The 27,127-nt window shown below is 47.6% G+C and overlaps 1 protein-coding gene across 1 annotated transcript; it reads left to right on the top strand.

The window, feature by feature from the left end:
* The first annotated feature begins 2,311 nt into the window (after positions 1–2,311).
* Positions 2,312–6,044, top strand: LOC123046631 (exocyst complex component SEC15A). The gene is made up of 2 exons (XM_044470026.1): positions 2,312–2,592; positions 3,406–6,044. Exon 2 carries the CDS (start codon positions 3,413–3,415, stop codon positions 5,780–5,782), a length of 2,370 nt encoding a protein of 789 aa, XP_044325961.1. The 5' UTR covers positions 2,312–2,592; positions 3,406–3,412; the 3' UTR covers positions 5,783–6,044.
* The last annotated feature ends 21,083 nt before the right edge of the window (positions 6,045–27,127 follow it).

Below are 27,127 nucleotides of genomic sequence, written 5' to 3' on the forward strand. Positions count from 1 at the left end.
TTTTCTGTTTTATGTTTCTTTTTCATTTTTTCGTTTTTTGTTTTTCTATTTTCAAAGTTATTTTCTTTTTTTTCAAATTTTTTTGTTGCTCACAATTGTTCAAAACTTTACAAAATGTTCTCATTTTTCAAATTTTGTTCATGCTTTCAAACAATTGTTCATAACTTCACAAAATGTTCTCATTTTCTAATTTTGTTCATCCTGTCAAAAAATTGTTCAAAACTTCACAACATGTTCTCAATTTCAATTTTTGTTCCTGACTTGAAAAAATGTTCATGCTTTCAAAAAATTGTTCAAAGTTCAAAAAATGTTCTCATCTTCAAATTGTGTTTCCCTTTTCTTTCTTTAGTTTCTGTTTCTTTTTTAATTTTTTTTCACAATTTCACAACTTTGCAAATTAAGAAAAATGTTCGTTTTTTCAATTTTTGTTCGTGAGTTTCAATAAATGTTCCTATTTCAAATTTTGTTCGCATTTTTCAAAAAATGTTCGTGTTTGAAATTTTTGTTCGTGAGTTTCATAAAATGTTCGCATTTCAAAAATTTGTTCACATATTTCATTTTTTGTTCAGGAGTTCTAAAGAATGTTCACATATTTCATACGAACTTCACTTTTTTTTCTCAAACATAACGTCCGTGTACAAAATTTGTTCTCTAAATTCAAAAAATCTTTGGGATTTTAAAAAGTGTTCATTTTATCAAAACTTTGTTCAAGTTTTTTAGTTTTTCTTCTAGCATTTTCAGCAAACGCGAACAATTTTTGAATTTTTTAAAATTTTAAACACATCCAATGTTTAAGGTTTCTAGGTGGGGGTGTTAGATATGTAGTAGATGATCTTTTAATGTACCCTTTTAATGTACCCGCGTTACATATGATCGAAGGAGCTAGTTAGCTCGCCTGGTTAGCGATAACAGTATACTAGCTCCAGGTGCAGGGTTCGATCCCCCGCTCAGCATTATAATTTTAGGTGATCTTTTTGCTGTTTCGTCGCGACGATGGGCTGGCCCATTCGGGGGGCTGTACCTGTGCGACGCATGCGAATCGGACGCGAAGAGCGGTGCATAGGAGCGAAATCACTAATTAAGGAGTACTCCTTACGGAGATCACTCCAACTTTCCCAGGTTGCGACAAGTGGCGTGCTGCATGTGCGCCACCTGTTGCAATCTGGGTGCTTTCCCTTTTTGCTTTCCCTTTTTTTGTAGATCAGTTTATTCAAAACGTTTTATCTCTTAAACTGTGCGTCCAAATCCCGAACCGCTTTCGCCGTTGGATTCCTCGCGTCGAGATCTTCAAAACTAGATCCCATGTTGATAGGTTTTGACGAACTTTTTTTCCACAAAAAACCGGACGAAAAAACCGACCGGGAACACGGGTTTTTTTCTTTTTTCGAAAGAGGCACGCCCGTGCCTCTGACGAAATCACAACCGTGCCTCTTGCGGAAGTAAAACCGTGTCGCTCGCGAAAGAAAAAAAAAAACAAAAAACACGTTTTTTCCCTTTTCGAAAGAGGCACGCCCGTGCCTCTCGTGAAAGCACAACTATGCCTCTCGCGGAAGCAAAACCGTGCCTCTCGCAAAAGAAAAAAAAATAAAAAACGTGTTTTTTCCCTTTCCGAAAGAGGCATGCCCGTGCCTCTTTCGAAAGCACAACCATGCCACTCGCGGAAGCAAAACCCTGCCTCTTGCGGAAGAAAAAAAAATAAAACATGTTTTTTTCTGTTTCCGAGGAGGCACGGCCGTGCCTCTCGCTGAAGTAAAACCGTGCCTCTCGCGAAAGAAAGAAACAACAGAAAACACATTTTTTTTCGTTTCCAAGAGGCACGGCCGTGCCTCTCGCAAAAACAAAACCGTAACTCTCGCGAAAAATGCGTTTTTTTGCACAAAAAAAATATTTTTTTCGATTTTTTTGTCAAAAAGCTAGGGAAGGCCGGTGGAAAACCAAAACATAAAAAAACAAAAAAACCGTTTAAAAAGCCGAAAACGTGTGAGGAAAAATAAAAAAAATAAAATCCGTAGGGAGCGCCCAGAGTGCGACACGTGGCGAATAGCTGAGAGTGCACCAAGTGGCGCTGATCATTGCGAGGCTCCCGAAGGAGCGCTCGTTAATTAGTTGCTCCCGCATAGGAGGTCTCATAACCGGCGCCTGCAGCGCCAAATAGGAAATGCCCAGGGTGAGCGACCTCCCGCTGTTGGGCCGTGGCGCGCTTTGGGCGCGTGTGGGCGTTTTCTCAAGAAAAAAACCTGGGCTGTCATCCCATGCCGGGGAGCAGTTAGCGAGCCAGCCGACGGAGCCGGAAGCTGGCGTCGCGGATTTAGCGAAGCTGCCGATTTTTGGGGTTTGCGAGAGCAAAAAACTGGCTGTCACCCGTGCCTGTCCTCCACTGCCGTCTGCCGCCGGCCCCCTCCCCCCTCCCCCCTTGCTTCGTCCGTCCTACTCCTGAACCTGTCGCCGCCGAATCCGGCATCGCGGAGGCCGCCCAGCTTCATTCCCCCCTCCTGCCACCGGAGCGACCCTCGAAGCGGCCGGCAGACCTCTGACGCCCGCCTCCCCTCCGCTGGACCGACACCCAGGCCGGGCGCGGCTTCCTCTCCTTGGGTAAGGAAGCCCTAGCTTTGCTCTGCTTTGTTCGGGGTTACTGCCGTTACGTTTCTCTCCAGCCTACTTTTCTTCGCCGCGAATCAGTCGAATCCGACCAGATCCCTCTTCCTCGAGGCCTTTCCCGGCCGACCCCGGCCCCCCGTCAACCAGGACAGCGCTAATCGCAGGATTAGCGGCGCCGCTAGCTTCGCATTCTGATTTGTACGCTACCTGCTAGTCTACGCCTTCAGATTTCACTGTGCATAATTGTTCTAAGGGCACACAGAAGCTCAACCTCATGTAAATTGCATCATATCCAGTCACTCATGTAAACATAGAAAGTAGTGAATTACATTCAAGAACTGTCAGGCCGGCATGCCCAGGTTGCTATTAATGTTTTTCAACCATATTTCAATTGCTCTTGAAAATACATCGCAGAAATGGCAAACAGTCACAACCACATAAGTCTACACTATATTTTCACCATTTCTCCCCAACTCAATCTGGAATGTATTATACAATATTAGAGTTAACAGATCGCACATATGTTTTCACCATTTACGTCTGTTTCTGCCTGCAACCTGAGCCGTCAAGGAATCCGCCATGTATTTTGGTGTCCTGTTACCGTCAAGGCCTAAACTCGTACTGATAGCTGTTTGATTTCAGGAAATTTAAAACAAATGCTTGTTATTTTTGGCTTCTCCAAGAAAATCATTTTATGGATTGCTAATTGTTCTCTATTTATCCGTTGTTCACATGCCCAGAATTTGTAGCTCCAATTCTTCTCATAAATCTGGATGAGAAATGACTGTTTTCCATTTTGTTTTGCAGTTGAACCATGACCGCACAGACCAAGAAGAGGAGCCCCGTGGACAGTGGGGACGCTGCTATCGGCACGGCTCTCGTTGGCTTCGTCTCCAATAACGAGGATTTGGGCCCCATTGTGCGGCATGCTTTCGAGTCCGGAAGGCCTGAGGCTCTCTTCCACAACCTCAGGGGTATCGCCAAGAGGAAGGAGGTTGAGATCGAGGAGCTCTGTAGGCTTCACTACGAGGAATTCATCCTCGCGGTCGATGAGCTGCGTGGGGTGTTGGTCGATGCTGATGAGCTCAAGGGCGCGCTGTCGGGTGAGAATCTTCGCTTGCAGGAGGTTGCTAGTGCCCTGCTTCTGAAGCTCGATGAGCTTCTTGAGTTGTATGCGGTGAATAAGAATGTTGGGGAAGCGCTTGCAACATTGAAGATCTGTCTGCAGGTCACCAGCCTGTGTCAGGCGTGCAACAGGGACATTGCCCAAGGCAAGTTTCACACTGTCCTGAAGACTTTGGAGCTGATTGAGAAGGACCACCTGCAGAATATTCCTCTGAAGCTTCTTAAAAATGTTGTTCAGAAAAAGATACCTATGATGAAGCTGTACATTGAGAAGGAAGTTTCCGGTGAGTTTAATGAGTGGCTTGTGTATATCAGAAAGTTTGCAATGGAGATTGGACAGGCCTCGATACGCCAGGCCTCTTTGGATCGTCAAAAAGATGAGCGAATGCGTGCCTGGCAGAGGGAAGCAGAAGAATGTAGTCGTGGGGGGTTTGATGAGCATGCTTATGCCTTGGATCTGGAGTACATAGATGAAGAGTCAACACTAGAATTTGACCTTACTCCAGTATACCGAGCATACAACATCCACATATCCCTTGGCCTTGCGGACAAGTTTCGAGAATATTACTACAGTAACAGGCTCATGCAGCTTAACTTGGACATGCAAATTTCTACAACACAACCCTTCCTCGAGTCCCACCAGCACTTCCTTGCTCAGGTAGCTGGATTTTTTATTGTTGAAAACCATGTTCTTCGAACTGCAGAGGGACTTCTATCTGAGAGCCAGGTTGACACAATGTGGGAAACATCTATTTCTAAGGTCACCTCTTTTCTAGAGGAACAGTTTGCACGCATGGATGCAGCTAACCACCACCTCCTTGTAAAAGATTATGTCTCTCTTTTAGCTGCAACCATGAAGAAGTATGGGTATCAAGTCACATCTTTGCTTGAAGTTCTTGACAAAAACAGGGACAGATATCATGAGCTGCTTGTTTCAGATTGTCGGAAGCAGATACAAGGCGTCTTTGCTAAGGACTCGTATGAAAGGATGGTTATAAATAAGGAAAATGAATACAACATGAATGTCGCAGCATGTCAGCTTGAACCCATTCACGCAGTGCCGGATTTGCCATATGTTGCGCCATTTTCCTCATCAGTTCCCAGTGCTTGCCGTATTATCCGTTCCTTCATTGAGGATTTGGTAAGCTACTTGTCACATGGTGTAGTGGTCAACTCCTATGATGTGGTGAAAGGATACCTAGACAAGCTTTTAATTGAGGTACTAAATGACGGTCTTCTGAAGTTGGTACATAATGGTAGTTTGGAAATTGCGCAGCTGGTACAGATTGCAGGAAATATTGCCATCCTTGAGCGGTCATGTGACATGTTCCTTTTGCATGCTGCCCAACTTTGTGGACTTCCTAAACGGCTGCTTGGGAAGCCTCATTCTGGTTTAACTGCTAGAGCTGTGCTCAAGGCCTCCCAAAATGCAGCATTCAATGGATTAATAACCTCGGCCAATTCCAGAATTGATGAATTCATGCTGCTGCTGACCAGCATCGATTGGACAACAGAGGAAACTCCAGAACATGCAAATGACTACATGAATGAAGTCCTCATCTACCTTGACATGGTGGTATCGACTGCACAGCCGATTCTGCCGAAAGAGGCCCTCTTCAAGGTCATTTCTGGTTCACTCAGTCACATCTCAGACTCCATAATAACAGTTCTTCTCAGCGACAGGGTGAAAAGGTTGAGCATCAATGCGGTTGTAGGTATCGACATTGACCTGAAACTGTTAGAGGAGTTTGCGGAAGACAGATTTCACACCACTGGGCTGTCGTCCCTTAAAAGGGAAACAAGTTTCAAAGATTGCCTGGTCGAGATTAGGCAGCTGACTAATCTATTGCTGAGCAACCACGCCGAGAGCTTCATGAATGCTGTGATCAGGGAGAAGAGTTATGCGTCCTTGGACCACAAGAAGGTAGCCATCATCTGTGACAAGTTCCGGGATGCTCCCGACAGCTTGTTTGGGAGCCTTTCAAGCAGGAACGTGGTGCAGAGTGCTCGGAAGAAGTCCTTGGATGTGCTGAAGAGAAGGCTGAAGGATTTTAGCTGAGATTAGCTATGTTGCATCTGAAATAAGCTGGTGCCGCTTGAGTAGAACATTTAAATTTGCTTCTGTAAAACCTTGTCTGCTCTTGTGATTTTCTTGTCTAGAACATAATTACTGTCCTCTGTTTCATGTGCACATTTAGGCTTGGGCTGCCTGCTTACAGGGTGAGGCCGTGAACTGTAGTTGTATGCTCCAAATTTCCATCTGAACTTAGTTGATACTGTCCTTTCACTAGAAGAAATAGAAGAGGGCAGTTTCTTTCGTACCAGTGCAAGCTATTAAAGGCTTAAGTTGACACAAACACAAGGGTTGGTGTCCGTAAGGGAGCAGTAACTGTGAAGAAAGCTGTCGAATAGACTGGTGCTGGTAATCATTGTCTTCCATTGCTTAAAGAGAAAACCTTCGATTGTTTAGGGAGAGAGACTTGAAGGACGGTGAAGGTTTAGCGGCTTGGCTTTGATGAAAATTACTTCTTTGCCAGTTAGCAAAACTTTAAACGTCCCTGAAATCTCTTTGATCAGATAACTTTGGAATTAAACCTTTAGCTTTCCGCCACCAAATCATTGTTTTTTGTAAAGAAAAAAAAAAGCTATCAGTGTCAGTCTTGCTAGGCAATGAGGTAGTTTCCTGGTTTTGGATTCAGTTTACTGTAATATTTCTTAGCTTGCTGATCAGATTTAGGCAACGAGGCATTCTCAAACTGCAACTTAGTTTTAATTTTTTTTTCTGTCTAGAAGGGGAAAATCCTCCTGATTTCCCTTTTTAGAAACTGAGAGCCAGTTCCTTAGAGCATCTTCAGCCGTTGGTCCCCCAGGGGGCGCCTAAAATCGCCACCTGGGGGTGACCCGGCGCAAAAAATAGGTCTGGGGGCGAGTTGGCCCCCAGCCGCCGGCCCCAGGGCCGCCCCCAGGCGCGGAAAAAAAATTTGTATAGCAAATTTAGGCAAAGTTTGACTAAAACACGCCAAATTTCGGCAAACTTGGGCTTTATATTCACGGATTTAAGTCGAGTAGTCGCTGAGGGAGTCCTGGATAAGGGGGTATCCGGACAGCCGGACTATGTACTTTGGCCGGACTGTTGGACTATGAAGATACAAGATAGAAGATTTCGTCCCGTATCCGGATGGGACTTTCCTTGGCGTGGAAGGCAAGCTTGGCGATTCGGATGTAGATCTCCTCCTCTGTAAACCGCCCCTGTGTAACCCTAGCCCCCTCCGGTGTTTATATAAACCGGAGGGTTTAGTCCGTAGGACTCATCATCATCTTCATTATCATCAACAATCATACCATAGGCTAGCTTCTAGGGTTTAGCCTCTCTGATCTCATGGTAGATCCACTCTTGTAATACTCATATTATCAAGATCAATCAAGCAGGAAGTAGGGTATTACCTCCATCGAGAGGGCCCGAATCTGGGTAAACATCGTGTCCCCAGCCTCCTATTACCATTAGCCTTAGACGCATAATTCAGGACCCCCTACCCGAGGTCCGCCGGTTTTGACACTGACATTGGTGCTTTCATTGAGAGTTCCTCTGTGCCGTCGCTACAAGGCTAGATGGCTCCTCCATCCTTCAACCACGCTGTCCTGGGTGAGACTTTTCCTCCCAGATAGATCTTCGTATTCGGCAGCTTCGCACTGCGGGCCAATTCGCTTGGCCATCTGGAGCAGATCGATAGCTACGCCCCGGCCGTCAGGTCTGGTTTGGAAACCTAAACTACACCGCCGACATCCGCGGAGACTTGATCTTCGACGGATTCAGGCCTGTGTCAGGAGCGCCGAACAATCGTGACGTGCACAACCTAGATCGGCAGTCGGACAGTATTCGGAACATCGCACCTGCGACCGCTCCGGACTTCGCTCCAGAGCGGGCCGTGCCTTCCGAGGACGGGTGGATGGACCCCGCCCCGGAGGCCGCACACTCCTCGGCGTTGGAGCCGAACACAGACTCCTCTCCTAAAGGGATCTGTCTCTCGGATCCCCGGACTCACCTCCGGCCGTGTGTTCCGTGCCACGCATGTCCGTGCCAATTGAATCTAACTGGGCTCCAGTCATGGAGTGCACCGCTGCGGATATCTTTCAGCACTCACCCTTCGGAGACGTGCTAGATTCTTTAAGGTCTCTCTCTCTGTCAGGAGACTCCTGGCCAAACTATGTTCGGCTCGAATGGGAAGCTGGCGATGAAGAAATTCGTTTCCCACCCACCACCCACTTAGTAGCTACGGTCGATGACTTGACCAACGTGCTTAACTTCGACTCCGAAGACATCGACGGAATAGATGACGATGCGGGAGAAGAACAGGAACCACCGCTCACAGGGCGCTGGACTGCCACCTCTTCATATGATATATATATATATATATATATATATATATATATATATATATGGTGGATACTCCCAAAGAAACCAATGACGATGAGGCAACGGGAGAAAACCCCTCGGGGAAGAAAGCAAAACATGGGCGTCACTGGCGCCGCTCCAAGCCCTGCCACAACAATACCGGCACTGGAGAAGAAAAGCCAGATGATGCCGAAGAGGAATACGATCCTGATCAACCCACCTTCGTGCAAGAACACGGGCTGGCTAGCCCAGACGAACAAGCGATGGACGGATACCTGTAGGACGATAATTATATGCCTCCCTTCGAAGACGAGGTGAGCCTCGGTGGCGACGAATTCGGCGTACCAGAGGATCCCACAAAGCAGGGGTGCTTTAGGCACAGGCTGATAGCCACTGCAAGAAACCTGAAAAAGAAGCAGCAACAGCTCCAAGCTGACCAAGATCTGCTCACAGACAGACGGACTAAGGCCCAGACAGCCGAAGAATACGGACTCGAGTGCCGAACAAAATACTACCCAAGGCGTAGGCTACTACCTCAATTCGAGGAGGCGGCACTGAAAATCAAATGCAGGCCTACACCCCGACGACAGCACACTGCGGCAAGGGGCTACACACAATACCAGCATTACACAACAAAAAAGCAACATAGCAAGTACCCCGGACGCATCAACGGACAGAAACAGAGTCTACAAACCTTGGTGCAACAAATATAAGCGTCCCAAGACAAAAAATGGCGCCCGAGGAACGGCGATCAACACAGGAACCCGTAATCGTCAACCCGTTGAGCGGGAGAAGAGAGTTCAACATCTTAAACCGGGCCCCTCCAGCTTTAACCGCATACTTGACCGCCCATGTCAAATCCATGGTACCCCAGGAGCGGCGGCCAATCACACCAATAGAGAACGCTGGGTCTTTAAACAAATCGGCAGGCCAGCGCCGGAAGGAGCATGAAGAAGTGCCAGGGCAAGCAGCCCAGATTATCATGCCCAGGGACCAATCACTCGAGGATCAGGCCCCACCAAACAACTCATTTTAGAGTGTCACACATAGGCGTAAAGGTCACCTAGGCCCCGCCACCCCGGAGATGGTCTCCGGATAGACAAAATATTATACCAACTTTCGTCTTATACCTCTAGGCGGTAGCTATTCAGCACCGCCAGGACACATTGCGACTCAATGCATTATCACCCAAGACCCACGTGACGACGTCACAATTGTGGTCAAAACCGAGCTTCGTCTCGGCGCCGAAGAATATTCGGCTATTTTATTCACTGAAGCAGCGAGTCACGGTTTTTTCGATCGAACCTAAATTCGACAACCGAACTCCCGAACACCGATAAAGGGAGTCCGAACTACTTCATGATACCACAACTTAATCACAACTAACACAGATCCTTCAGCGTAGGCCGGACGGATCACTCCCACGGCTCAGCCACTACTCACACATGCCTCTTAAGCATTATTTGTAGGTTTACCCTCGCGCACAACTGGACTGGCGGCTTGGAATCAGCTTGGACGCATACAGGGGGATGTCCACCCCACCTGAATACAATCCGTACATTCCTCCAGACCCGCGCACAACCAACCACCGCCAGGCCCCAACAGGTTCGGCCGTCATGCCTCTCTTTTATAACATACACCATACTCATACGCATAGGCGTATTACTTAAATACAGTATGTAGAGTCATTCGACGCCTATCTGCTATTTTTTCAATGACATTTTGTCATAGCGGCATCCGAACATTGTGTTATGCCTTCGAACGTCAAGGGCTTCTTCGCACCCGTACTACGGCGTCCAAAGTCCGAACACCTTCTCGGTCGTCCGGCACCCCGAACTTATAGAATTATATGCATCAGCTCCGAATCATGTCTTGGGTCATTGATTGGGTTTGACCGGCTCCCATGTTTTGGTACCTTACGTTCCGCAATATCGGCTAAGGTAGCGCTGGGAGAACTACTGCGATTGTGTCCCGGTTTTGCCGGACGAACACCTCAGTAGAGAAAGCCGAAAACCGACTGTCATGATAAGGCGAGAGCTAGTCAGCTGTTCGAGAGGTTGTCAAATCTTTAAGGATTTATTCCGCATAATTCCATAATAAAATGCAGCGTGCGAGGGATCGGTCCACCGATCAGGCGCTATTAGAGCCCCCTGTGCGGTCTTCCGAACACCAGGGTTGCGCCGCCCATACTCGAAATCCTATGGCTAAGTGAGAGTAATAAAGCCTTATAGTCCGATTGCTTGGTTCGCTTGCTGAACACCTCCTTCATGGACCCAAGAATGGGATAAAGAGTGTTCAGGTTTATCTCGAACACCCCCGTAGTTCCTACGTGGGGGCAGAAGCCGACGACTGGCCAACTCTCAAGACTAACATATTAAACGGCCACATAGGAATAAAATTTAAACATAACAGGCACTTACATATAAGTGACTCCGTCTTGCCTTACAAAGGATAGCACAACTTCTTTCAGGGAAAAATAGTGTCTTTCGTACATTCCTCGGCCACGAGGCGGGCGCCTTTTAGGACGCCATCATTATATAGCTCGGTCTTGCGGTGCTCCTTCCCCTCCGGCGGCCCCTCGGTCATCAGCTTCTCAGCATCAAGCTTCCCCCAGTGCACTTTCGCATGGGCAAATGCCATTCGCGCCCCTTCTATGCAAACTGACCGCTTAATGACGTCCAGCCGAGGGCAAGCCTTCACAATCTTCTTGACGAGCCCAAAGAAACTGCTCGGTAGAGGCTCGGCGGGCCACAACCGGATAACCAAATCCTTCATGGCTAGTTCGGCCGCCCGATGTAGTTCGATCAGCTGTTTGAGATGGTCGACAAATGGCACTATATAATTCGGCGCCAAATACTGCGACCAGAAGAGCTTCTCCGTAGTATCCTTTTTCTCAGCTCGACAGAATTGGGCAGCATCAGAGATGCCGCGCGGCAAATCCGCAAACGCCCCTGAAAAAGTTGGGATTCAATGGGTCACCATGAATCTTCCCTGCGAAAGCATAAGGTACTTCGAAAAAAAAGAGAGAAGGGGGGCCCTTACCAGCCGCAATCTTCCGCGCCTCCTGGATATCTTTCAGCGCAGCCTGGGCTTCCTCCCGAGCCTCAGTTGCGGCCTGGAGAGCTTGGGCGAGTTCGGATTCCTTCAATGAAAGGCTCCGCCCCAAGATCTCGTTTCTGCCGACGGCCCCCTGGAGCTCTTGTTCAGCTTCCACGACCCTTGCCTCATGTTTCTCACAGAGAGCCTGCTCTCCAGCCGCTTTCTTCTCGGCCAGGGCAACAGCCTTCTTGAGCGCCTCCACTTCGGCATTCTCCCCTGAAGAGCGCGATATATATACTTTAAAGATAGTCAGAACTACTTACTTGTGCTAAAAACTTACTAAAAGTTTGAAAACATACCTTGCCTATCCTCCAGCTGCTTCCTCACTCGACCGAGTTCCTCTTCGGCAAGCGCCAGACTCTTCTTGAGTTCGGACACTTCCGCGGCATGAGAGGAGGTAGTCGCTGCAGACATCTGATTCATAAAAAATATATATGTGTCATTAGCTAAGTTTCCTGCGGACGGGTAGTTGATCCCCTGTCCGGTTTCTGTCCTCTCCGAACAGTGTATCAGGGGCTACTATCTATACTATGACTGTCTTCTACAACATACCTCCAAGCCTTTTATCAGGCTAACGCAGGATTCATTCAGTCCGCTCTCGGCGGCCTGAATCTTTTCTATCACCACGCCCATAAGGGCGCGGTGTTCATCAATAATGGACGCACTATCCAGTGATGTCGATAGGCCGCCCGACGCCTTTGGTTTGATGGAGGTTGCAGGCGGAGTAGGATCGCCCCCTCCAGTCAAAAGGGGCTGCTTGCCTGATCTCGGAGCCTTCCGGGTCTCCGGGACTGTGTCCGATTGTGGGCCGGATCCACGATTGCCCCCGCCGTCGATATTCATGGGAACCGCCGCTCCCGCGCGTCCGGCCCCCAAGGTGTGCCCCCTGGCTCAGGTCCTTTTTCGACGACACCTCGGTGTCACAGACAGGCTTTGGGGAAGGGGCCCGAGGAGGGGTCTCACTCTGCAAGGCATCAGAACTCAATGAGTCCCCTGATGAGGCCGGTCGGGCCGGAGACCTCACCGGACTGAGAAAAGTACGGTGCGAATCAAAACACTGCATTCTAGTAAAATCTGGATGCATGGATGTGTCCGGATTTCGTGCACTTACGATTTTACCAGGGGCTGGGTCCTGGGATCCCACTCTGGGCTGCTGCCGGTAGCCGTGGTGGATGCCTCGGGGACGGACGTTCTTCCCCTCTTAGGCGAATGCGCCTCTAAGGATGAGGAGGCCGTCCCTTTCGTCCCCTCCCTCGAAGGGGACTTGGGCTCTTCTTCCTCCTCATCCTCTCCCTCCTCATCCTCCTCGTTCTCTCCGGAGGAGGAAGGGTCGCTGGAGTCTTCGGACTTCGCGTCAGAAGCACCGTGACGACGGAGACCGCTCCTGGTCTCCTTGGCCTTTTTGTTGGCCTCTTTCTCCGGCGCCTTGTAAGGCGCCGGGACCAGCATCTTCGTCAGAAGAGGTCCCGCCGATTCTTCCGGCAGCGGGGCCGGACAATGAATCCGCTCCGTCACCTTCGTCCATTCCTGAAGTAATCATGGACGGTCACGTTAAAAGAAATACCCCCTTCGGGGCATATCGATGAAACATGCGAATTACCAAGATGTGATGACGACTTACCGGACTGGCGGGGTGGGACAATTGGTACCCGCGGTCTGCGGCGCAGTCTGGCCATGGTTTTCCGGACTTAAAGAGCACCTTCCATATGTCCTTATGCGAGGAGCCAAATAGCTCCCGCAGGGTCTGGTGCTCGGCCGGGTCGTACTCCCACAAATTACGGCCTCTGTGCTGGCAAGGGAGGATCAGGCGGACCAGCATCACCTGGACCACGTCAACGAGCCTGATGGCCTTGTCTTCCATACCTTTGACGCGCGCCTGGATCACTGACAGTTCATCCGACGACGACCAGTTTATGCCCTTCTTGGGCCAGGATGTGAGCCGCAAAGGGGCTCCAGATCGAAACTCAGGAGCAGCGACCCACTTTTTGCCGCACGGCTCAGTGATATAGAACCACTGTTGCTGCCACTCCTTGACGGAGTCGTTGAAAGTACCCGCTGGCCATGTGACCTCGGGCATCCTGCTCACCATGGCGCCTCCGCACTCGGCGTGTTCGCCACTCACCACTTTGGGCTTCACGTTGAAGATCTTGAGCCACAGCCCGAAGTGTGGCAAGATTCAGAGAAAGGCCTCACACACGACGATAAATGTCGAGATGTTGAGGAAGGAATTGGGGGATAGATCGTGAAAATCAATCCCGTAGTAATACATGATTCCGTGAACGAAAGGGTGGAGGGGAAACCCGAGCCCACGGACGAAATGGGGGAGGAAAACTACTCTCTCATGGGGCTCCGGAGTAGGGACAATCTGTCCCGCCATTGGAAGACGATGGCCGATTTTCTTGGCCAAATGTCCGGCCGCCCGTAGCTTTTTGATGTCCTTGTCCTGGACGGAGGAGGTCATCCACTTGCCCCCTCCTCCGGACATTTTCGGAGGACCTTTTTTTTGGTGGGGAGGATGAATGCTTGGACGCTAGGGCTCGGGCAAAGGGAAAGGGGCGAGCAGAAGTAGAAGAAGGCGTGGGTAGAAAGGAGGAGGCTTTTCCCCTTTATAAAGGCGATAAAACTTTACGCCTTCCCCCTTGCCTGACGGAGCCTGCTCGTTCCCCACTTGCCATAATTGATGGTGCAGTTAGGTTACCCACGTCCGTATTGAAGGGGATCCTGCATTAAGGGGACACGATCTCTGCTGTGACAAGGTGTGCCGAAGAAACCGCCTCGCGATGTGTGCGGGAGCAGGTTGTAGAAAACGGTTCGAATAAAACCCGGACCGTGGCGTGATATCGCTTTTTGAAGAACTGTCAGTAGATTAGATTCGTGGATTATTATTGTTCTCTCTACGGTGGTATATGGTATGTTATCTTGCAGAGCCAGACACGGTCCATGTGTTCGGAATTATTCTTGGAGTATTCGGAGATGGAACCCGCCTTGCAATGCCGAAGACAATATACGTCCCGGATTCATCGTCATTGAAGCCTGGTTTAGGGGCTAATGAGGGAGTCCTGGATAAGGGGGTATCCGGACAGCCGGACTATGTACTTTGGCCGGACTGTTGGACTATGAAGATACAAGATAGAAGACTTCGTCCCATGTCCAGATGGGACTTTCCTTGGCGTGGAAGGCAAGCTTGGCGATTCGGATGTAGATCTCCTCCTTTGTAAACCGACCCTGTGTAACCCTAGCCCCCTCCGGTGTTTATATGAACCGGAGGGTTTAGTCCGTAGGACTCATCATCATCTTCATTATCATCAACAATCATACCATAGGCTAGCTTCTAGGGTTTAGCCTCTCTGATCTCGTGGTAGATCCACTCTTGTAATACTCATATCATCAAGATCAATCAAGCAGGAAGTAGGGTATTACCTCCATCGAGAGGGCCCGAACCTGGGTAAACATCATGTCCCCAGCCTCCTGTTACCATTAGCCTTAGACGCACAGTTCGGGACCCCATACCTGAGATCCGCCGGTTTTGACACCGACAGTCGCCATTACATATAAAAACTAATAAAAAAACTTGCTGAAGGCCGAGAAGTCGCCGTCGTCGGCATTGCTGAGCCTCCAGCCCGTCGGCCCGATGTGCATGTCCGGCGGCGCTGGGATGTTCGCCTGGAACAGGAGCCAGGACTCCTGTTTACGGAGCGAACGACGGCCGAAGCCATTGGCTGCCGCCTCGTCTCCTGGGAAACGCTCGGCCATCGGGAGATGGAGTGGCTGGGGGAGAAGAGCTCGGCGGCGGCGCTCGGGAGAGGGAGGGCTGGGAGAGAAGAGCTTGGCGGCGACGCTCGGGAGAGGTAGCACTCATCAGAGGCGAGCGCGGCCATATATACAGCCGCGCGCGTCCGTGTGTACGCGTCCGAGGGAGGGAAGGCTTCGGCGCGCCGCCCCGTGACGCGCCGCCCGTGAGGAATCAATGGCAAAGCTGACCGGCAACAGCCTTGCCATTGATTTCCCGCGGGAAACCGAGGCGTCGGGAGAAGACAAGGCGGACGGTGTCGCTGACGCGGCTGGCCCGCGTTGCTTTTGCGCCAAAAATGATTCGCCCGGCGCCTCCGAGCGCCCCCTGGCGCGTCGGGTTCGGGTTGGGTCCGCCGACGCCAATTTCGGCCCGAGCCGGCGAAAAATGGGCTCCTGGGAACGCGACTGGGCCGATTTTTTTACGTCGGCGGCCGAAAAATTGCGTGGGGTCCTTGTTGGGGGCGCGGTTGGAGATGCTCTTAAGTCCTACAAACAAGAAAAACAGAAAGAAAACAAACACAGGCAACCTGGGTTGCGTGCATCCGCGATGCGGAGGCCAGGAGTAATAGAATTTTTTCATTTTGTCTAAGGTCATGTTTGGATTGTCGTTTTCCTTTCAAATACCCTCGTAAAAAATACAGGTCTCTGTCGGTTGTTTCTTTTCCAGCCGGAAATCTCTCACAGCCAGGTAAGTTACGCCTGTAAATTAAATCCCTTGTATTAAAATACCCCGATGCCAAGCGCGGCCCGAAAGAAAAAACACCAGCAACCAACGACGTCAGGCCTAACAGGGAAATATCAAGACATGCCAATGAAAAATGAAATCTAGAATGGTCTGCTCGGTGAGTTGTTAGCATGCGGTCTGTTTCTATTGGTTTACGTGAGTTTTGGCTAATTAACTAGGTGACTCTTTTGCTTAATTAATCAATGAGACAAATCTTTTTTCCCCGTTTTCAAAGAAAAAAAATTCCAGATATGAAGTAATTACTGGATCACCCATTACAAAAACTACAACTAAGATTTTTATGTCTCCTAAAGGCACTTCATTGTGTTATGGAAAGCACAGATGCCATATCCGTTCGTCTTGAAACTTGCGTCTTCCTGAACAAGTTTATTTGCTACTTTGTTACAAACATACTATGTTAGATACTCTATCCTTTTGATGTGATATCAGCCATAGGTTTTCCTACCACTTGTGGCAATCATAATAGTTGACGCGGGATAGATCCTGGGTAGCCTCATCCGCACCTCAGCAGTTTTTAAGACATCGGGGCTGGCCAAGCCCCTCAGCCCGACTGGTCGCAAGGCTGGCCTACGCGGCCGGCTGGTGCTGACGGACCGTCTCTTAGAAGGCGTCGCACCCTAGAAGGCGACGCATCCCAGAAGGCGGCGAGGGCATGGGCCGACTCCTACCAGGCGGCCCCTTGCCTCCTTAAAGTTTGCACCCGCCTGCTACGACAAGACAGTGCGTGGCAACAGTGCCACCTGCCACCCCCGAATCCAGGACGGAACATGGCCACAGTGCGGGTGTACCAGGCGGACACTTCTCGCCTGCCACGGCACTGTAGCCACGCAACCCATGACGTCGCCTACGTCAGTGCGGGCCATGCTCCCACGACGGGTGGTCAGTGTGGCGCGCGGATGGCGGGGCCCACCTGTCCGTGTATCGCACGAAGGTGGCAAGGCCAGAGCAGGCGGCCACAAGGGGAGGCCGACTCCTGGCAGGCGGTCGTTCCTCCCTTGAAGTCTGTGCACCATTAACCAGAAGTGATGGGGGTGGCTACAGTGATCGCCCACCAGGCGGCGGTACTGTAGCCATGCGCCCCCCGACCAAGCTACCATCATCAGAGGCAAGGCAATAGTGTCCTAGTTCACCTGGCCTATAGGCGGCGGGCCCTACCTATCGGTCGAGTCCACGGCAGCCAGCGGGGCCCACCAGGCGGTGGGCCCCAGCTATCGGCGGAGAAGCCGGAGCCCAGAGACACTGTTGGCCGGGTCCTACGACCAGCCGGATTACCATTGTACACCTGAGGGGTAGGCCTATATAAACCCCCCAGTATCACCCATGCATAGGGTTCATCCCTTAGTTAACCATTTCAGCCACCTTATACCCACATAGCCAGGGAGAAGTAGAGCTAGCTTGCCTTCTTCCTCCTCTAGCCAAAACAGCTCAAGGAGCACCCTTGTAGCCCGCTATTTGATCATAGTGATGCGGAGACCCCGCAGAGCAGGATTAGGGGTGTTATCTCCACGGAGAGCCCCGAACTTGGGTAAGACCCGGCGTCGTTTGAGGTCTTGCCTACTCCTGTTTCTAGAGCCCGTCAACGCACTCCTGTCCCCACACATGATAAGCCATCACTAGGCATATGTCGAGGAAATACCACGACATTTGGCGCCCACCGTGGGGCTAAGCGCACCGTTCGTCGGAGACACGTTCTGGACGGGTACCCGTTTCCTTCCCCGTGAGCGCAGCCAGCCTGGCTCGCCCGATGGGGCCTGCGCTGATGCTTTGCGCGGCGTGGAGGCCGCCTGCGCTGCGAGCTACCTCGCCGACCTCCTCCTCGAAGTCTACCTCACCGACTATCCCGCCCCTGACGTGGGTTCGACCAACTCCGAGAGCTGCCTCGTCGACCTCCTCGGCAAGCTCCACATCGCCAACGAGCTCGCCTCCAACCTGGAGTCTGTCGGCTCCACCGATCCACCCATCGAGATGATCATCGACTGCGACGCGACAGATGCTGATGCCTACCCCGACCATGTAGAGATCATCGACGACCCGCTCCCTCACGCGGGCAGCATCACCAGTGCCAACACCGTCACAGAGGTGCTGGTAATTAGCCAGGGCGGAACCTCTGCCGGAGCAGACCGGGATCCAATCCGGACAGCCCTGTGAGCCCTCGCCACTCCGGTCGAGGATGGCGCCGATAGCGCGACGCTGGAGGCACACCATGTCTCGCTCCTCGACAGCGCCAACCAGCTGGCTACCATGAGGCGCCTCACTGATGCCTACCAGCGCGAGATCGACCGCGCTGTAGGCGGCACTCCGACTGCTGAGGAGCCCAGCTGGCTGGGTGCAGTCCGACGGCGTGGTGCCACCATTGCCGGCATATTCGTAGTCGACCGCCATATCTACGCCACCCCCATGGAGAACCTGCACGCTGCCTTGGCGGCGGCCGATGAACTGGATAACCTAGAGGGAGACGAGAAGCGCCACATGACGGAGTGCCTTCAGCAGCTCCTCGATGCTGCCGCCATGCAGCAGGAAGCCGGTCGCCGCATGGTGGAATCCAGCGTGCAAGATGAGAACCGCCACCCTCGCCTAGAGCACGGCGCGACCTCTCGGTCCCCGACAGTCGGCTCCCACGGCCGGAGGAACCCGGAGCCGGCTGCTAGCAGCAGTCGGCGCACGCACCTCATGATCGAGCGCGACCAAGACGGCCGCCCAAGAGCAGTGGAACGGCGCAACGACTGCCCGCTCCCCCGCGCAGGGAAAGGCGCACCTCCGCGCCGCCTGTTGAGCATCCGACTCTCGGAGACCGGCTGGGCCACCGCGAAGGAGTCGGAGAGAATGAAGCTCGCCACTAGATCGACCGACTTGCTCGATCCCTGGTGATAGAAGAAGAAGATGCAGTCGGCCTGCCTTGTTTCGGCCCCCGCATACTGATACGTCCATTTTGCATCATGCTTTTATATCAATATTTATTGCATTATGGGCTGTTATTACATATTATGTCACAATACTTATGGCTATTTTCTCTTATTTTACAAGGTTTATCATGAAGAGGGGGAATGCCAGCAGCTGGGATTCTGGCTGGAAAAGGAGCAAATATTGGAAACCTATCCTGCATAGCTCCAAAAGTCCCGCAACTCCATGAAAGTTATTTTTGGATTTAATAAGAATTATTGGGCAAAGAAAGTACCGGAGGGGGCCCACACCCTGGCCAGGAGGGTGGGGGGCACGCCCCCCCTACTGGGCGCGCCACCCTGTCTCCTGGGCCCCCTGGTGGCCCTCCAGTGCCCATCTTCTGCTATATGAGGTCTTTCGTCCTGGAAAAAAAATCATAAGCAAGCTCACGAGACAAAATTCCGCTGCCACGAGGAGGAACCTTGGCGGAACCAATCTAGGGCTCCGGCGGAGCTGTTCTACCGGGAAAACTTCCCTCCGGGAGGGGGAAATCATCACTATCATCATCACCAATGATCCTCTCATCGGGAGGGGGTCAATCTCCATCAACATCTTCACCAGCACCATCTCCTCTCAAACCCTAGTTCATCTCTTGTATCCAATCTTGTATCCAAAACAACAAATTGGTACGTGTGGTTGCTAGTAGTGTTGATTACTCCTTGTAGTTGATGCTAGTTGATGGTCAGATACTTAATGCATATTAATACCCCTCTGATTATGAACATGAATATGCTTTGTGAGTAGTTACGTTTGTTCCTGAGGACATGGGTGAAGTCTTGCTATTAGTAGTCATGTGAATTTGGTATTCGTTCAATATTTTGATGAGATGTATGCTGTCTCTCCTCTAGTGGTGTTATGTGAACGTCGACTACATGACACTTCATCATTATTTGGGCCTAGAGGAAGGCATTGGGAAGTAATAAGTAGATGATGGGTTGCTAGAGTGACAGAAGCTTAAACCCTAGTTTATGCGTTGCTTCGTAAGGGGCTGATTTGGATCCATATGTTTCATGCTATGGTTAGGTTTACCTTAATACTTCTTTTGTAGTTGCGGATGCTTGCAATAGGGGTTAATCATAAGTGGGATGCTTGTCCAAGTAAGGGAAGTACCCAAGCACCGGTCCACCCACATATCGAATTATCAAAGTACCGAACGCGAATCATATGAGCGTGATGATAACTAGCTTGACGATAATTCCCATGTGTCCTCGGGAGCGCTTTTCTCATTATAAGAAATTGTCTAGGCTTGTCCTTTGCTACAAAAAGGATTGGGCCACCTTACCACACCTTATTTACTTTCATTACGTGTTACCCATTACAAATTATCTTATCACAAAACTATCTGCTACCTACAATTTTAGTGCTTGCAGAGAATACCTTACTGAAAACCGCTTGCCATTTCCTTCTGCTCCTTGTTGGGTTCGACACTCTTACTTATCAAAAGGACCACGATAGATCCCCTATACTTGTGGGTCATCAAGACTCTTTTCTGGCGCCGTTGCCGGGGAGTGAAGCGCCTTTGGTGAGTGGAACTTGGTAAGAAAGCATTTATATAGTGTGCTGAATTTTTTTGTCACTTGTTACTATGGAAACTAATCCTTTGAGGGGCTTGTTCGGGGTATCTTCGCCCCGACCAGAAGAGCAAAGATTTTCTCCTCAACCTACTAAACCTACTGAAAATGTTTACTTTGAAATTCCTTCGGGTATGATAGAGAAACTGCTAGCTAATACCTTTGCAGGAGATGGAACATTGCATCCTGATTTACACCTTATCTTTGTGGATGAAGTTTGTGGATTATTTAAGCTTGCAGGTATTCCCGATGATGTTGTCAAGAGGAATATCTTCCCTTTATCTTTGAAGGGAGACACATTGACATGGTATTGGCTATGTGATGATACGGGATCTTGGAATTATAAATGATTGAAGTTGGAATTTCACCGGAAGTTCTATCCTATGCATCTTGTTCACCGAGATCGTAATTACATATATAATTCCTGTCCTCGCGAAGGAGAAAGCATCGCTCAAGCTTGGGGGAGGCTTAAGTCAATGTTATATTCATGCCCCAATCATGAGCTCTCAAGAGAAATAATTATTCAAAAAATTTATGCTCGGCTTTCTCTCAATGATCGCACCATGCTCGATACTTCTTGTGCTGGTTCTTATATGCTAAAGACTACTGAATTCAAGTGGGACTTATTGGAAAGAATTAAACGCAACTCTGAAGATTGGGGTTCCGACGATGGTAAGGAGTCAGGTATAACACCTAAGTTTGATTGTGTTAAATCTTTTGTGGATACCGATGCTTTTCATGGATTTAGCGCTAAATATGGACTTGACTCTGAGATAGTAGCTTCTTTCTGTGAATCTTTTGCTGCTCACGTTGATCTCCCTAAGGAGAAGTGGTTTAAATATAATCCTCCCATTGAAGTAAAAGTAGTTGCACCTATTACAGTTAAAGAAAAGACTATCACTTATAATGATCCTATTGTTCCTACTACTTATGTTGAGAAACCACCTTTTCCTGTTAGAATGAAGGATCATGCTAAAGCTTCAACTGTTGTTCATAAGAGTAATACTAGAACTTATACACCTCTTGAGAAAATTAAATTTGAACCTAGTATTGCGATGGTTAAAGATCTCTTGGATGATAATATAGATGGGCATGTTATTTACTTCTGTGAACATGCTGCTAATATTGCTAGACCCGATGCTAAAATACATAGACCTGTTGTAGGCATGCCTGTCATTTCTGTTAAAATAGGAGATCATTGTTATCATGGCTTATGTGATATGGGTGCTAGTGCTAGTGCAATACCTTTTTCCTTATATAATGTAATTATGCATGATATTGCACCTACTAAGTTAGAAGAAATAGATGTTACAATTAAGCTTGCCAATAGAGATACTATTTCACCAGTTGGGATTGTTAGAGATGTTGAAGTCTTGTGTGGGAAAGTTAAATACCCTGCTGATTTCCTTGTTCTGGGTTCCCCACAAGATGACTTTTGTCCCATTATATTTGGTAGACCCTTCTTGGATACTGTTAATGCTAAGATTGATTGCGAAAAGGATGTTGTTACAATTGGCTTGGATGATATGACTCATGAGTTTAATTTTGCTAAATTTCGTAGACAACCCCGTGATAAAGATTTGTGTACTAAGGATGAAATTATTGGTCTTGCTTCTATTGCCGTGCCTCCTACTAATCTGTTAGAACAATATTTCCTAGACCATGAAAATGATATGTTTATGAATGAAAGAAGGGAAATAGATGAAGTATTCCTTCAACAGGGTCCTATTTTGAAACACAATTTGCCTGTTGAAATCCTAGGTGATCCTCCTCTACCCAAGGGTGATCCCGTGTTTGAGCTAAAACCATTACCCGACAATCTTAAATATGCTTGTCTTGATGAAAATAAGATATATCTTGTTATTATTAGTGCTAACCTTTTAGAGCAGGAAGAGGAAAGATAATTGAAAACTTTGAAGAAGCACCGTGCTGCTATTGGATATACTCTGGATGATCTAAAGGGCGTTAGTCCCACTCTATGCCAACACAAAATTAAAGTGGAGAAAGATGCCAAACCAGTTAGAGATCCTCAATGACGCTTAAATCCTAAGATGAAAGAAGTGGTAAGAAAGGAGATACTAAAGCTTCTTGAGGCAGGTATAATTTATCCCGTTGCTGGTAGTGAATGGGTAAGCCCTGTCCATTGTGTCCCTAAAAAGGGAGGTATTACTGTTGTTCCTAATGATAAAGATGAATTGATTCCGCAAAGAATTATTACAGGTTATAGGATGGTAGTTGATTTTCGTAAGTTAAATAAAGCTACTAAGAAAGATCATTACCCTTTACCTTTTCTTGATCAAATGCTAGAAAGATTATCCGAACATACACATTTTTGCTTTCTAGATGGTTATTCTGGTTTCTCTCAAATACCTGTGTAAGCGGAGGATCAATCAAAAACTACTTTTACTTGCCCTTTCGGTACCTTTGCTTATATGCGTATGACTTTTGGTTTATGTAATGCACCTGCTACCTTTCAAAGATGCATGATGGCTATATTCTCTGATTTTTGTGAAAAGATTTGTGAGGTATTCATGGATGACTTCTCAGCCTATGGATCCTCTTTTGATGATTGCTTGAGCAACCTTGATCGAGTTTTGCAGAGATGCGAGGACACTAGTCTCGTCCTGAATTGGGAAAAGTTCACTTTATGGTTAATGGAGGCATTGCCTTGGGGCATAAAATCTCTGAAAGAGGTATTGAAGTTGATAAAGCTAAAGTTGATGCTATTGAAAAGATGCCATGCCCCAAGGACATTAAAGGTATAAGAAGTTTCCTTGGTCATGCCGGTTTTTATAGGAGGTTCATTAAGGACTTCTCTAACATTTCTAGGCCTCTGACTAATTTATTGCAAAAATATATTCCTTTTGTCTTTGATGATGATTGTATAGAAGAATTTGATGTACTTAAGAAAGCTTTGATCAGTTCACCTATTGTTCAGCCACCTGATTGGAATTTACCCTTTGAAATTATGTGTGATGCTAGTGATTATGCTGTAGGTGTTGTTCTAGGGCAAAGAGTTGATAAGAAATTAAATGTTATTCAATATGCTAGTAAGACTCTTGATACTGCCCAGAGAAATTATGCTACTACTGAAAAAGAATTCTTAGCAGTTGTATTTGCTTGTGATAAGTTCAGACCTTACATTGTTGATTCTAAAGTTACTATTCACACTGATCATGCTGCTATTAAGTATCTTATGGAAAAGAAAGATGCTAAACCTAGACTTATTAGATGGGTTCTCTTGCTTCAAGAATTTGATTTGCATATCATTGATAGAAAGGGAGCTGAGAACCCCATTGCAGACAACTTGTCTAGGCTAGAGAATGTTCTTGATGACCCACTACCTATTGATGATAGCTTTCCTGATGAAAAATTAGCGGTCATTAATGCTTCTCGTACTGCTCCATGGTATGCTTATTATGCTAATTACATTGTTGCTAAATTTATACCACCTAGTTTCACATACCAGCAAAAGAAAAAGTTCTTTTATGATTTAAGACATTACTTCTGGGATGACCCACACCTTTATAAAGAAGGAGTAGATGGTGTTATTAGACGTTGTGTACCTGAGCATGAATAGGAACAGATCCTACGCAAGTGTCTGTCCGAACCATATGGAGGACACCACGCTGGAGACAAAACTGCACATAAGGTATTGCAATCCGGTTTTTATTGGCCTACTCTCTTCAAAGATTCCCGTAAGTTTGTCTTGTCTTGTGATGAATGTCAAAGAATTGGTAAATTAGTAAACGTCAAGAAATGCCTATGAATTATTCTCTTGTTATTGAACCATTTGATGTTTGGGGCTTTGATTCACTACTAGAGAAAAGCTTACCAGTAGCGCTTGTTTTTGTGCTACCAGTAGCGCGGGTACCAGCGCTACTGCTACGGCGCTACAACTATTTTGTAGAAGTAGCGCGTTTCTAGACCAGCGCTACTGGTAAGTCAACTACTAGTCGCGCGTTTTTAGGCCAGCGCTACTGCTAACATTAATGTTTTTTAAATATTTTTGTGTTGTACATGTTTAAACAGATATATCTTTTATACAATGACAACTCATCATGAACTAGTCTGTTTAAATAGCATATTCATTACTAGTAGTCACAACCACCAAACAATGTTCGTCAATGAGACATCATATATATATAACAAGTTGGTCACTAGTCATAATCACAACTCCTCATCCTCCTCATCAACTCTAACACATTATAGCACATAATAACACATTCTACCTAGGACCTACTCCTCTCATAGGACCTACTCTACCCTCTCTTAGGTAAAATATCATAAAACAAGATAGGCATTGACTCTTCATTAAGGAAATTGAACTCTCCATAATGAAGAACGGAGATCATCCTGTCTCCAAGTCTTGGCCTATGCACAATGTTGCTTCCAAGTAGTTCTCTATGATGGTTGAAACATTTTTTCCAATCATTTATTATCATGGCTTCCTTGCTTTTAGAAATCCGGTATGGACAGGAGTGATGTGGATACTGTGGCTGACCTGGCCGTGGTGGCCGTAAGCTCATAACTTCAACGCGACCTCTTGGCAACATCAGATGAGGCACACAATCCATCGGGATTTTCTGTTCAGAAACATAGTAATAACTTTGTAGTTAGCAATGTAGTTAGCAATGTTCAAAGATGCACAGATGTCGTAATAGTAGAAAATCTTACCATGATATCTCCATTGATGTTACCGTAGCACACCGCATGCACTAGTCGCACATATGGACCATAATTTTGAGGAATTCGATAATAGCTATTGTAATTCTCAAGATCAGTAAAAAATGTGATAAGACCATCTTTCTCCTTATAAGTTAATTGTGCTTCATCATTGTAGTAGTAGGTTCTGTCTACCATCTTCCGTACATTTTTTGAAGAATGAAAATAAGTTGTCAATGGAAATAAGCTGTCAAATATTTTGAAATAAACAATATAAATTACTTAGTAAATATGTTTAACAAACTCACACAACGGTAGAACTGGAAGCGTGTCAACAAGGACCCAAATGGTCATATCATTTTTGTCGATGCCAGGATCACCAAGATCGAAGGTGAGAAGCATACCCTCATGAAAATCATACGCCTTGGAAAGAGCTTCCCAATTCGGGCAACCAAAATTGGATGAGTTCACAGAATTGTATAGTTTTACAGCAAAATCATAACCATGATGGGTCCTTAGTTGAATTATCTTTGTCTCCGTGCTTTCATGATCTTCAAAACCCATCTTCTCCAAGACATAGCGTCTTGCATGGCATGGGATAAGCTAGTCAAATTGTAAAAGACGGAAATTACACGTTGAAGAAGCAGAGAAGTCGTGCAAAAATAACAAAAAACACTTGTCATCGTTGCGTACCATATCAACATCGAAGGTCTCTTGGAGCTTGATGCTGAAGCGCCGACCTTCTACCAGGTGAGGCCTGTCGCACATGCCGCGCTTATCTTCGCAGTAATCGCACATAGCGAATTCCCTTTCGTCGTCAGACATTTCCTAATAGGTAGCTAATAATCCATCATGAATACATATGTAGTAGTTTGTATCACAAACCACGCTCATCTTTTGCATTCAATAAGCAAATAACTAATAGGTAATTAATAATCCATCATCGAATACATATATAGTAGTTTGTAGCAAAGATCATCATATAATATCACTAATACATCTCGAATAATAGCTCCTCTAGGTTCAGTGGGCCGCGGTGGACACCTAAAGAGAAGGAACCATCACCGGATCATAGCTCCGGTGAGATCCCCAAATAATCTGCCAGGTATTGGAGAACCGGCCATTCGCCAACGCAACCAAGTAGCGCTGGACGTGCGCGTTCTCCTCCATGACACGGTGTTGAACCACTTGCGTGGGGGACTGAATCCTCTCCACCGATGCAGGCCCACGTGACCGCCACCAAAGAAGCTCCGGGTCAACGACGGGCTGGCTCCTCACTAAGCTGCGCTCACCAGAAGGTAGCACAACCCAGTACCAGCCCGACGGAGCCCAGTCCCGGACATGGCCCCTCGGCTCAAGCAGGAGTCCTTCGCCGAGTCGGCGACGAGGATGCGGGATAGGCATCGTCGATGTCGAGAACAAAATGCTTAATTATGAAAACAAAATTAATAAACACTTAGCAAAATTTGACATGACCTTTGCTAAAAAAATAGGACCAATCGAGCGCCTGAAATTTGTCAGAACGTAAACGAATCGACATTTCTGGCAAAACATAGGCCACTCGGAAAATAATGACATGTCCAAACTATGACATGTTCAAAATATGACTTGTCCATTGCAAATTTGCATAAAACAGGAAAAATTGCTTTAACTAAAAAAATAACAACAATTGCTTTAACTAAAAAAATACCTAGAATTCTGTTAACTACACCTAAAACAAGTAAAACACCTAAAATTCTGTTAACCACACCTAAAACAACTAAACCACCTAAAACTCTGTTAACTACACCTAAAATAAGTAAAACACCTAAAACTCTTTTAAATACACTTAAAACAAATTCAACATTATTCTAAGAACACCTACATTATTCTAAGAACCTACCTTTTTAACTAAAACACCTACAAATTTAACTAAAACACCTAAAAATTCAACGAAAACACCTAAATTATTTAACCAAAACACCTACAAATTCAACTAAAACACCTAAAAATTAACTACTCTCTAATAACTATAACTAGGGAGGGAGGGAGGAGGAGGAAGGAGGGAGGAGTATACCTCTCGGTGGAGGAGGGCCGGCGCGGGGGGCCACATGCGGGGGAGGATGGCCGGTGTGGGGGGGGGGCAGGGGAGGAGGGTCGGTGCGGCGGGGAGGGGGGGGGTCGGCAGGGGAGGAGGGCCGGCGCCGGGGAGGGCGGTCG

This window comes from Triticum aestivum, chromosome 2B, assembly GCF_018294505.1.
Source record: "Triticum aestivum cultivar Chinese Spring chromosome 2B, IWGSC CS RefSeq v2.1, whole genome shotgun sequence".
NCBI classification, from domain to species: domain Eukaryota; kingdom Viridiplantae; phylum Streptophyta; class Magnoliopsida; order Poales; family Poaceae; genus Triticum; species Triticum aestivum.